The sequence below is a fragment of the Poecile atricapillus genome, chromosome 1, assembly GCF_030490865.1.
Source record: "Poecile atricapillus isolate bPoeAtr1 chromosome 1, bPoeAtr1.hap1, whole genome shotgun sequence".
NCBI classification, from domain to species: domain Eukaryota; kingdom Metazoa; phylum Chordata; class Aves; order Passeriformes; family Paridae; genus Poecile; species Poecile atricapillus.
Genome location: NC_081249.1, coordinates 73,536,193 through 73,549,679, shown reverse-complemented (window position 1 = coordinate 73,549,679; position 13,487 = coordinate 73,536,193). Strand labels below are relative to the sequence as shown.

The 13,487-nt window shown below is 36.2% G+C and overlaps 1 protein-coding gene across 1 annotated transcript in view; it reads left to right on the top strand.

Moving 5' to 3' along the window:
* Positions 1–13,487, top strand: part of DDX10 (DEAD-box helicase 10) — a 160,034-nt gene that overhangs the window by 35,871 nt on the left and 110,676 nt on the right. Inside the window, exons 12-13 of the mRNA XM_058864478.1 lie at positions 2,721–2,809; positions 10,714–11,179. Of these exons, the coding sequence (XP_058720461.1) occupies positions 2,721–2,809; positions 10,714–11,179 (555 nt within the window). The remainder of the gene's footprint in view (positions 1–2,720; positions 2,810–10,713; positions 11,180–13,487) is intronic.

Below are 13,487 nucleotides of genomic sequence, written 5' to 3'. Positions count from 1 at the left end.
GACACTGCTCCCCTGTTATTGCTTGGAAAGACAGTTTGAGTCAGACTGAGGCTTCTTTGAAACCTTTGCAGTTCTTCTCATGGACTGATGCTGCCTTTTGGCATTTCTTGTAATTTTAATATTTAATATGTCAGTTCAGCCACTTCTGGAAAACAGTTTAAAAAAAAAAATAACATATGCTTTTCTTGCTAGTTCGAATGTTACTGTGGCACTGAAGTGATATCTGTCCATTAAATTCTTCATCACAGCCAGAGGGATGTGCAGGGTGTTGCAGCCTGAGATTCCAGCTACACCTTGTTACTTTTGAGTTACTGACAAAACAACACATCAGTTGAATTGTGTGCATTTTCATACTTAAAATATTTTTAAAAATATTTTAATATTTTAAAAATATCTAGGAAATAGATCAATAAATTAAAATTTAGAGGTAGTAAATTCATAGAGCTCAGTACTTTTTCCTTATGTATTTCCAGGGCTTATACAATAATCTCCAGTGCTTTTGGAGACCTGTAGATACAATTTTAGTAGAACTGTAATATGTTAATGATGCCCAACCATAACATTTTCCGTAGAAGTTAATGCATATAATATTTTTGCAGTGTTCAGTTGTTTAATAAAAAAAGCCTTGGAAGTGGTATCAAAGAGCAGATATGGCAGGGGACAACAGCAGTTGTAAAATAGCAGGGGAAAGTTCAGACTGACTTAAACTTGTTCTCCCTCAGCTCCAGTGTGTGTGCTCAGGCTGAGGAAGTTTTAGGATAACAGAATAAAATCCAACTGAGATGGCAGAGTTTTAGACAGAGGTTGAAATGAATACACTGAAATCAAATTAAAAAATCAAAGTAAATAGCTTGATTTCTCTTCCTGTAAAGTGGAACAACCCTTCTATGCATTTGTTTGGTGTTTCATTCTTAGTTATTGTATGGCTTGATAAGCATGCAAAAGGTGTGTTCTTTCTGCCCTTTATAGTTTGTTAATTTCTAGACCACATGTACCAAAGGTATGCTAGTAAGGCAAGTTGATAGTTTTATCAGTTATCCAATAGACTCCAATAGAATCCAATAATGAGATTTTAACCTCTAGCACGTAGTGACTCATGTAGATATTAAAATCTGCAAATCTTAGATTCACAGGAAGGATACTTCTTTTTTAACCTACTTTTTTTTCCATCTGTCATTGCAGAGAAAAAAGAGGCTTTCATTGATTTTTGTCACTTGCTAGACAACAAAAGACTAATGAGATCTATCAAATTTGAGGACTTTTCCTAAACATTCTAATTACCTTTGTAAAATGATTAATAATTCAGTGTGAGCAAAGAAGTGTTTTATTCCACATCTCAATCTTCGTGGCAACTGAATGAATTGAGCTCCCACTTTCCACAGCTAAAATTAATTGAAGGACATAATCAGGAAGGAAACTTTACCCAAAAACCCCTCAGCATTAGGAAAACCAAGCAAATGAAAATTTACTTTCATAGTGAAGTGATGGGCAGCTTGCAAAGTATATCTCTTGTCTCTACATACCTTACAATCACTAGTTTTTCAGGAGAAAATAATGAGTTTATGACATTGCTTAATTTACTGTCCGACCTTTTATTTCACCTTTGGAAGTGTTTTTTCTCGTAAAAACATATTAAAAAATCCCCATAAGACATTAATGCTCCTGACGGTTGCATGTTTGCTCCTCTAACTGAGGTTAACAAGAAATATATATTTTTTTCTTAACATTCCACATGAATTACTAATACAGTAATTTTCTCCAGTAGGTGCCTGTACATAACAGACCAAGGAAGTGATTACAGGATGCTTGAATATAACTCTGTGAGGATAACTTGATGTTGTTATTAGTGTTTGATGGTTTAAGCCTCATGGTAAGAGTTCTGGCATGTGTTAGAAATAAGGTTATGAACAACAGAAATCCAAGGATCTTTTCTGATACTTGAAATATTTCAGCATTTATGCTGATAGACTATGTAAAAGAAGCATGAGAAGAATAAGAGTCCTTTTGGGAAGGATGGCAGGAAAATGCAATACAAGATGAAGTTATTCTCTTAGGCAGTGCTTCCAGTTTTTTTTTTAGGGAGTCTGTGATTCGTTGATACTTCAACCTTGGACTGGTTTCAGTAGGTGCTGTATAGTGAATTTGTCTTGGTCAGCTGAGTTGCATTCATTGACTGTGTGTACGTGATGAGCTAGCTGATGGTAAGTGCAAGGTAATAGGAATCATCTTAGACCACAGTGAAAGGCAGCTATATTGAGTCGAATAACTTCCTGCTCGTGGCTAAGATTAAGTCAGGACACCTTGGACTGATGGCAACAAAGTCTGTTCTAAGTTCCACATAATTTAGATATTGGAATAGCATAACAACTTTCCGAAAAGCTAGGAGAAAAAAAATCAAATTAAATCAGTGATGTTTCCTTCTCACTAATCTGTCATATTTTCTTTCTAGGAAAACATAGCATGACATACTGTTGGGAAATTCAGTCAATTCAGCTAATGTGAATGTAATGAAATATTTGAGTACTTGAAGCTGCATCACTTCTGTAGCAGTGATAAATTTTGTCTGATGAGTATTTTTAAAATAATTTCAGTCTGAAATTGATGTTTGACCACTTAATAGTGAAATTCTATTTTGTGTTTAAAGCAACAATATAATGTTTGTGTCTTGTGTTGGTAATTGAATGGTGTCTTTTTGTTGAATACTTTCATTTTTCTTTCAGTGTTTTGTATCCTACTTGCGTTCAGTTTACTTAATGAAGAACAAGGAGGTATTTGATGTTTTCAAATTGCCTCTAGCAGAATATGCCCTGTAAGTATGGCCAACTTAAAATATGAAAGCTGTATAGAGAGATGCTTTGCAGTCTTTAAATAGCTGTTCTGATTGTGTTAACACACAGAATTGGACTTCTAGTCTTCTAGTGTATTTAGTTTCATATTCATGCTGAACTTTTGCATATTTTCAAGAGCGTTCTAAATGGAAATTATGTGTAAAAGCAATATATTGCTGTACAGAGAAATAACTTACAGCAGAATGTACACTTGGTATATGCACTAGAAGATGTAACTTCTGAAGTAAAAGGATAGAGAATATGTTTTGGTCTTTCTCTCCACTCCAGATTTGCCCTTCAGCCTCATAGCTAAATACCAACCTGTAAAGTGTATTATTTAAAAAGAAACTGGAGTAAATAAAGAAGATTTATTGCAGTCTCGTTTTGAGTGTGATTTGGACATTTCTCCTTGGCCATTAATTACTTTTCAAAAGATTGTGTGTTTGGTAAAGATGAAGCATCTGCACTAGACTGAATAGCATCTATTTTGCTATGTCTATTTTTGTACTTATATGTGAATCATTCCATATTTTGTATGGGAGGGAAATTAATTTTGACAGGTTGACTTTAGAGATGACAGCCCCTTGAAATTGTTTTAAGATGTGAAATTTTTGAAATTTCATGGGACATAGGGTAGTCATAAGGGAGCAGGAAGATGTTCAAAGGTTCATTGTAAATTAATTTGATATGTGTGGAATATCACACAGAGAAGGTTAACATGCCAGAACATGGCATAATGAACTAAAATGTGACAAATTACTAGACTCTGGAACACCTGGTCTTGCCGTGCTGTGCTACCATTAACATGATTGGTTTTTAAAATACGTAAGCCTATTATAAAAGGTGCTTTTTAACTTCATGGACTGAAGGATTTTGAAAAAGAACTAGTCTAAAGCTCAAAAATTTTTGCTACATGCAATGGCTGCCCCTTCTCTTGTGTGGTTTGTCAGCATCTTTAAAGTCTGTTGTAGGTCTTACTGTGCTACGAATGTTAGGAATAGCGGCAGTAGATTAAGGCTAAGAGGGATAACCACACATATTCAACCAATGTAAGAAACAGACTAGCAGATGGTGGTAATGCTGAACTTTCAGAATCCCAGTGCCTCTTTCTGGATTTCAGCATGGTTTGCCATCTAGCATCTGTAGATGGAGTAATCTACAGTTCTGTTCTTCTCAGGTCTCTGTGCCAGGATTTGGACCTTCCTCAGAATAATTTTGAGTCTCAGCTTTGGAAAGCTACTAATGTCATTCCTGTAATAAAATGAAAGAAACCAGTCAGTTGTTTGGAGAGAGTAGGAGAGGTTTAGTCAAGGCTGTGAAATACGTGGCAGTATAATAAAAAAGTCAGAAAATAATAAATCTGGGAGATAATTTGGAGATTCTGTTCTAGTTTGTTGGCACTCTTCTTCCCTTCTCTCCAGACTGCTAGTCTACCTAAATATACCCTGCAGTTCCCTAGCTTTCAGTTCAGTGCACATCCACTGATACATGGATCAGTCATCTTCATTTATATGAAAGTCTCTCAAAGTCTGGTGTGTTTGAATTTTGCATCCAGAAGCAACTTTGATTTCCGTTCTGCACACAAACTTATGGCAAAACCTTAAATGAGAATACTTTTTTCCCTTTACCTTCCGTGTGCATTTTCTGAAAAGTACTTCAGCCTTTCTGTGGATATTTACTGCTAGCTTGATAGATGTTACTCCACTAAAAATCCTGCAGAGAAAATAGGCTGCTTAATGCCCCTGTCAGGTTTGCATTGCAGGCTGTTGCCCATATTCCCTGTTGCTCTCCTGCTTGGCATGTCTGTGCAATGAGATTCTCTTAATCTTTGTTGATTGAGTCTGCAGCAGAAAAGCAAGTATTTTTCATTTTTATATGTTACATAAGATTATATAGACACATATATAAAATATATATAAAACAAAATATATAAAAAATGTGTGCATACACACACACACACACCTATTCTGGTGATTGATCACCTTTAAGCTATGGTTCATTACTATTCTCTCCAGTATTCTCTCATTATAAATTGCTATCAAGAATAATTTGCTGGAGGAAGACTTGTGTAGGCCTTGTGCTAACATAGGCAGCCTTTAATTCTGATGAAGGAGAAGCTCAGTGCTTGCATTAAAAAGAGAAATTTGTCTTTTGATTGCAAAGGACAGCTTTGAAAACATAAGAAAATGTAAACAAACAACAGGGTGAAAAGGAATAATTACTTAGTCTGGTCTCCTGCAGAGGAGGCAGTGTTTTAAAATACTTTCTTTCTTGGGCACTTTATGTTGCTAACTGCTAATACATACATACATATATTTACACACACACACACTGTTCTCCAGGGGCAGATCTTAACAGTTGAGTGTGCTGGATAGACAGCTTAGTCACAGTTCTATGGGACTGCCAGAGAAGGTAATTTTCTTTGTGACTGTCTTCATGTCTTTCAGGAGAAATGCAGCATATTTTCCTGGTTCTCCCTGTATTGGTACATAGAGAATAAATAAAACAAGTTGAAGCCAAGTTATTGGGAAAATGTCAGATACACACTCCTTAGTATCCAGATAGTTTTGCAAGTATTGCTTATAGGTCAGTATTGAAACGCAGTAGGTAGCTACAGGTGTTGTAGGCTGAAATGGGTGATGTTAGAATACATGATCCATCTGTCTGTCCTTTCACTAACCAGGGAAAGCACCCAGTGTACTCTCATCCCCACCCCTGGCCTGACCCTTAGTGCATGGTCAGGGCATGTTTCATTTGTTACCTTGTTTAGGGCTGTCTTGTCCTCAGGCAGTGCCTGTTTCAGGCTTTGCAGGTCTTGTCCTCCCTTTGCTGGTTCTTGGCCTTCCTTATACTTACTTTTCTACATGCTAATCTCCTAGCTAAAAAGATGGCTCCTAATTGCTTTTCCCCTGTTGTTTCCAGTCTTTATGCAACTGTAACCAGACTTACTATTTCTCATGCTGTTAGCTGTTTAATGTCAGCCTCTGTTATTGCTCATACAGACCCCAGCATTCCCTCCAGTCATTTGCAGAGTTTGGGCGTTCCTCATTGAGCTCCCTCTCAGCCACCTGAGATTCAGCTGTCTCTTCCTGAGCTTCTGTAACTACTGTAAACTTCTGCTTTCTGAAGAAGCTGCAGTCTCCTCTTTCAAAGTCCAGGGTCATTATTCTCTTAGTCATCATCCTCATTTCTTCTAAGATCTTAAGCTATCTTTTCTCATTCTGCAGCCAAGCTGTCTATTGACCTTCACTCACCTTAGAAGTGAATGTACCTGCATATGCATGAATAGCAGTTCCAGTAGAGTGCCTATCAGAACTGGCTAAGCCAGCTAACTTGGAGAAAGGGTTTTTAATGCACTCTAGAAAACCTTGTTGCTTGTGCTCTGCAGTGTTGGCCTCTGAGCAGGTATCAGGGTGGCTCAAGTACCAAAGAAGACCACCGAGGTTTGGGACTGCAGTGTGGAGTTTTACTTTTGTAAGGAAGACTACATCTGGGTCTTCTGAATTAGTAGATTGCAACCGTGACATCCTCTTTGTTCTCTTTCTCTTTGGTCCTGACCCATAAAGTCTTGAGTAGCTTGGCCCTCCTTATTATTAATAGAGTGCCAGACATTTTTGCTTTTTAATGGAGAGGAATAAAGCTGGCTGGTAAAGTAAATAGCACAGCAAACACAATTTCTCTGTTCATTTTGGTTATTAATCAGACCATCTGGAAAGCCTGTTAGTTCAGATTTGTGTCTTTTCAGTTGATGTGATTTCTCCTGTTTCTCTTGTTTCAACCTCCAAATGGTTGCTCATCCTGTCTTCTGTAAACATTTTAAATGTTAAATGCGGATGTATCATATATTGCTAGGCAAGTAATACATATTTCTTCTCTTGAAATATTTAATCTCTTCTGGGAGTATTTAATCTTTTTCAACCTATTTTAAATCTTTGTCTGAACCTGTTCTACACTAAAAGTAATCCTTGTGCTGTGTTTTTACGTGTTCAAATAATTTTGAAGTAGTTCACTAATGGAATATGTCTATATTTAGTAAATGGACTAAGTTATTATCAGACTGAATCAGTAACGTGTGTAAAATTGTTGTGCAGCAGTTCAGCAGATGTGACCCCGAATTCTTTATAGCTGGCTCATGTTTTAAAAAGGACTAGTAATCTTCTAAGAGCACATTAGGAGCATTTACAAATGCTTAAATACTTAAAAATGTAAAGATGTTACCAGTCTTACGTTTGTTTTTTGCAAGGATAGATTTTGCTTAGAGTGTCTAAGATTAGGTCTTTCTGAAGAGTTGGGAGATGTCCAGTTTTTCTCTCATCCCAGTAAAGTAATGTCACCATTACATTATGTGTTAATATAAACACACTCCAGGTCTTTGTATAAGCACAATTAACAAACCGTAGAAGAGGCATTATTTTAAGTATGTTACACTGTTCATTTAAATTAATTTTTAAAAAAAGTTAATTAATGTTTGATATTCATTATTCGCTAAAAACAAAAGCAGTATTCTCCTTAAAGCCATACAGCGTTATTTCTTTGCAATTTTACTCTTTTAACTTATTTCCTGAAAGTCTTTGTGAACTTCCTACTAAATTAGCAATGGTACTTGAGCATTATAGGTCATTTGTTTAGTTACTTCTATGCATTCCGTAATCAGTGTTAGGGAATGCTGATGTCTGGCCACCTAGGTTTCAGTTGAGGAGTAGAACTGTCAGCTGTACTTTGATTTATAGCAGCAGAACATTCCCTTTGTTTAAGTATTGCCTTTAGAAGCTGATTTCAAACGTCTTTCTAGAAGAGCTTGCTCTTTAGAAGTCATTGCTTTTCACACCAAAATATGAAACAGGATTGTTTAGTTTTTCAGCTGAATTGTTGCTGCCATTTAAGGTCTGCCATAGTCTGAGGACTGCATTGTGGTGTTAGTGTGTTTTTAGTGTTGTCAGGATTTATGAAATCTCACAAAATAGCTTACCTGTTTTTTGTCTGTCTTTATCAGAAAACCCTGCACATTTCTTATTCCAGATGAGTGTGTTTTGCACTAAAGTGAAAAAAAAAAGCTGAAACTTAAGTCATAGTAGGATTGCAGTCTGAGTGGCATCTAATTAATTATTGAGAACTAATAATGCCCATTCTAGCTTATGAAAAGAAAGGCTGGTTCATAGATTTGGTGAATAATTAAGAAATAGTTTCTGAAGAAACTCTCAAATCTTAAAATATGGGAAGTAGAATGTCCAGATTGTCTCAGATTTTTCTCCATTTGGAATATACTATAAAAAAGAGTCAGTAATGAGCCAAAACACTGACATTTCTTTGAAAAGTTATGTAATTAAAAGTATCAAGGAATTATTTCATACACTTTTTCTAAGCTTATCTACTATTACTGTCTTACCAAATAAATTTGGCCTTCTCTCTCCCTTCTGCCTGAGGTCTGTATTCTTTTGGAAGTAATTTGAATTCTGATAGTGCTTGTCTTTTTCGGTAGGCTTGCTAAGCAGTGTAGAAAAATTTTCCAAGACTAACTGACAATTAAATTTATTCAATTATTAAAGTAAGACATCAGTGCAGTACAGCAGACTGGCAAGTGGAATTTCATACTTGAATGAAAAAAAAATCTGGTGTCTTGTCCACATCATGGGCCGCTCTTTCTGTTTTGTAACTTTCGCTGAACAGTGAATAGTTTTTCACCATGTCAGATTTTTCTATGCATGTCTATTCCTGATCTTTGATGCTAGCTCTGGAGGTGTAGAAGAAAAGCTCTGATAAAACCAGAGTTCTCAACCCTGTGTACCTTGTACCTGTCTGCTTGAGTAAGAGAAGTGAACACTGATTGTGTAGTTGCCATACAGTATTGCTGCTGCTTGCATTGCATTGTTAACAATTGACAGCAATACTTTATGTAGAATAATGTGAAATCTGGAGAAGCAAAAAATCGTTTCTCTTGCAAAGGATTTGATTTTTGCTACTTTGATCCCCTTGCTGAAGAGATTGCTGCATTCAGTCTCTTGATGTGTGTTTCACTGTGCCTGGTGTTAAGGCCCAATTCCAGGTTTGAGTGGCTTCCAGCTGCTGCAGTGAAGCATTACATCTGCTGTTTGGTTATTTCCATTACAGTTAGTCAGTAGGCCAAACTTTAACACGTCATTTCGTTGCAAAGGTAATTAGTGTTTGCTGTCAAACAGTAAAACAAGTTTAAGATGGCTAGTTGCTCCAATTTCAGCTCCCAGTGGTGTTGAGGTATCCTTTGCGCTGTCAGTAAATGCACAAAATACACTGGATAAAAACTTCGTTTGAACCTTTCTCATAAAATTATATATGCTTTGTTGTTGTTGTTAATTGCATGTAGAACAGTGCTGAATTATCAGAAACACTAAACCAAAATTTTTACAGTAAAAATAAACTTTATCTGTTGAAAGATTTGTTCTTTATCCTAACAGTGTGAATTGCTGTTTGGGTTTGTGTCTACTTTTAACCTGTGGCTGGTACCAAAATTTCCCTGTTTAACCACAGGTGTGGTTACAATTGGAGTTTTTTTTTTGTTTAAAATTGGGTTTGTTCAAGCAGGGTACTCCTTTTGACTACCCTTTTGCATTGGACCATTAAAAGTTCAAAGCTCTCTAGGGCCTACAGTGCACTCTTGCTGCTCTTCAAAATCTTTTGGGTACTTCATTGACTGTTTATAATGACATTTCTGCCAGGTAGTATGGATTAGATACTTCTCCTGTGCTATAACTTGGGTTCCTTTCAGAGGCTGCGTAGTGAAAAGAAGAAATTATGCTATCTACTTGAACAGCATTGAGAGGAGAGGTAGTGTATAGCTATGCATGTTTGGAATTGAAAGTGGCTGGTCTTCTACAGGTGTGGATGCCTGTGTATATTTGTAGCCACTACACTTGGTTAAATCCTTAATCCTTTGTTAAGTGTGTGTACAACCACCAGGTACTACTTTCAGTTCTGTGTCATGGGTTCTCTGTGTGTTTCTTGCACCAGTACCAGTGTCCCCTCACCTAATGAGGAGGCTCATGAACTCTGAAAGAGTTGCTTTTTATTTTTATTTTTTTTTATTTTTTTAAATTTTGATTTGATAGGGTCAGGCGTAATAACAGTGGATAGTTACAAAGTTAACTGAAGTCAAATGGGCTGTTGGAGTCAGGGTATCTGTTCCCATGCAGTGCTCTCCAGTATTGTTGCTAGACAGGATTTTTGCGTTTTCTGCAATTTTTGCCCCTTTGTGTAATGTTTATTAGTATAACTTCAAACTGTCATGAATAACTGGGTAAACCAATAGTTTTGCTGGCACTGTTAGTTACATATGCCATGGAGGTAAAGCCTTGCTGTAGAGAGGTGGAAGCAGGTGAAATTGCCTTTAAGGAAGAAATGTCTCTCCCCTAGGTTTTTCTGCAGTTAGTCATTCATGCATACCTTATTTATTCTCCTGGTCTCTCAGTCACTGTGAAGGTGGGGGGGATAATGTTCTGGGTGTACTCCCAGTTGTGAAGGACACTTGACAGATCAGTGTTACCTCAGTCCTTGTCATGAAATCCATGCATTTTCAATATCAGATTACATTGGTGTTTCTTCTACCATGTTTTACTGTGAATTGTAAATAATTAATTGGCTCTTACCTACAAGTTACCAGCTTCTTTCTTTGCTTACCTTCCTAGGCGGCTTTAATTGTTATTGAGAGCTCTCAGTTATTTCATCTTGTGTTCTCCTCCAACGTTCCCTTGTATTTTTCATGCTAGATTTTTCTAAATGTGTTGATCAAAATGTATCAATATGAATGGTCATAATTTAAATTTAATCACTTGAGCCATCAACAAGGGCTTCTAATTTAGTCAAATTTTGTGTATCTACCTTTCAAATGTATTTGGTTTATTCCATGTTTTAGATCACTTGGTCTTGCAATGGCACCTCGTGTGAGATTCCTTCAGAGAGTTCGGAAGCAGCTGTGTATGAATGAGGCAGCCAATGGGACAGACCACTTGGAGGAGACAGAGCAAAATGAGAATACCCTCACCTTGGTAAATGAGGAAACAGTGGAGAAATGTGGAACTAGTTTCAGTGGAAAAACATCTGTTAACAAAACAAAGGAAAAGCAGAGAAGAAAAGAAACTGAGGAATGTTCTGCTTCCAGTGGAAGTGCTGAGGAGAGTGGCGAGTCTGAGGATGAGTCAAAAGAGCTGTCTGAGGAGGAGGGAAAAGAGATTCATGTACCTAACAGGGTACCAAACTCAGACTCCATGCAGTTCTTTGAAGATGATGATGATGATGAAGATGATACCGAAGGTCTTGATTTGCTGACAGTGAAACAACGGGATGTTTTTGGTGTGGAAGCTAAAGATAATCCAGCACCGGTAAGTGCTTTATAGTAAGGCTCATGAATCTTAATATTTTTTTATTGGAATTGCTCCAAGGAAGGAGGAGAGGAAAAAAGGAAATTCTGCTCTTTGCAGAATACTCGCTTGAAGTTGGACATGTTGTGCATATGTATCAGAGGTCATAAACATTCCCAAAAGATAAGTGGTGTGACTTAGCTTTTATCATTTTATGCAGTTAGCATAGTTTTACTTGCATAACGAATATCCTTGTACTCGCTTTAATTTATGAATAATGTGACTCGAAAACCTGGGAAGTTTTGACAGTTTTAATTCTTATCCCTTCCTAATTTGCTTGTAAGTCACTAAATAGCTGCCACTTTCAGTCGTAATTTTGATGCTGAACCACGGTTTATAGCACTGAGAACTGAATTGCAATACAGGATGAGCCACTTCCCAGCAGAAGTCATAACAGAATGATCTTTACAAGAATGTAACCTTCAAACAATGACTTTTACTTTCAGCAGGACCATTGCTATTAAGAATTGAGCCAGTATCAAAGAGAGAAAGTGGCCATGTTTCTTGTAAAGCATGGTTATAAAGGTTTATTGAAAGTATTCAGGTAAATACTTCATTTCCTTGGCGAGTAGCTTTATAATTTTGGTTTTTTTATCCTTGATGGTCTGAGAAATATTTTTTTCTTTTAATCTTTAAATACAGTGTTACAGTAAGGGGAATTTTGATGATTTTTCTAATTTTTTTTTTTTTTTGGTAATTTCTGTAAAGCAGATTTGGTATGTGCATATTGGGGTTTTTATTTTTATTTTTTTTTTTTTTGGTGTATCCTTTGCTTTCTAGCAACTGTATTTCTGTAGTAAAAATATACAAGCAAAATAACCATCCGGTTTTGCAAGGTGTTCTTCTGAACTTAGATGCATTCAAGGGGAGCCTCCTGTTAAGCAAAGTATTTATTTTTCCAACTGATATTCTAAATCTTTCTTTTTCTGGGCTGTTACTTAACAACACAGGGCACTTACCATGACCTTGAAGCTAATCAGGCTACTAGCTGCATCAATAAGCAGCATCTTTCCTTTGGTATATAGTGAAGTATGAACTAGTTTTATCAGTTGTCATTGTCAAAGAGGAGCAGTTGCACAGTAATCTGACTGCTGTCTCCACTCTCCTCTCTGCTGTGAGGAGGCTGACACAGGTTGCAATCTCATTTGTGGAATGTGGAAACAGAGTTAACTTTCTGTTCCTGTTATTCTAAGCCTGAATAGTTCTGCCCAGGCATGGCCACTGCCTGGTAGTAGCTTGTATTTATTCATAAATTTCTGATTTGTGTAGAAAAGATTTTTGTGTTTTAAAAACAAAGTGGAGTAAAACATCTGTGCCTTGTTTTAAAGAATGATTATCTCATGGATTTCTTACTGCTTCTACAATTTTGCATGCTGAAATACACAGACATGTATTTATTTCATGCTGTTTTTAGTATGTTGGCAGGTCTTGTTCAGGAAATAGTAAAGGTAAGTTTGAGGTAAAAGAATGAACAGAAGAAATTTGAAAATGAACAGAAAAAAATGGAAATGAAAAGTACAAGTGATTTAGAAAGTAATTTGTAACCACACTGGGTAACCTTTTAAGAGTTTTCCAGCATTAAACATTTATAGGTTAGTTTATGTTCGGGCAGCTCAGACATTATTTTCTGCGATGCAAAGTGGAATAACTGCTGTTAGGGTTAGTAGTTCATGTATGTAGTTCACGTTTGGTGTGCAAGTGCAGAAGACCTTGTATCACTTAGAAGCTCCTGTACATGGGGGCATAATAACAAAATATTAAGTTTCTCTTCTAAGCAGTTGAGAACAAAAAAAATGAAGTTTCAAGATCTGTGTCATTAAGAACTTAAATTATATTTAAATAAACTCCTGCAGAAATGCTTATGGTAATGAAATATGTGATTTTTAGAAAGTCAAAATGCAGTCAAAAGCATACTCTGCTTAACTTGGTTAATGTTTATTGTGATCAGTTTATTAACATATGATACTGTGAAAATTACTGATAAACTGTGGAATGCTTTAAATGTAAGGATTCTAATTTTACTAAGGATAAGAGAGTAAAGGTTTTTGTCACTAAACATATTAACTTATAAAGTTTTGTTATAGAAATGCAACATAGCAGAAATTACATAAAGAGATTTGGGCATTGTGTATTTTTTATTTAACATAACTCAGCACCTCATTTTCTGGATGTTAAGACAAAATTGATAATGTACAGCAGTTTAAGTTTTTTTTTTTTTCATTTCTTTATTTTCTTGGATAGAAGTTCTGAAGTGATTATTATTGCATTA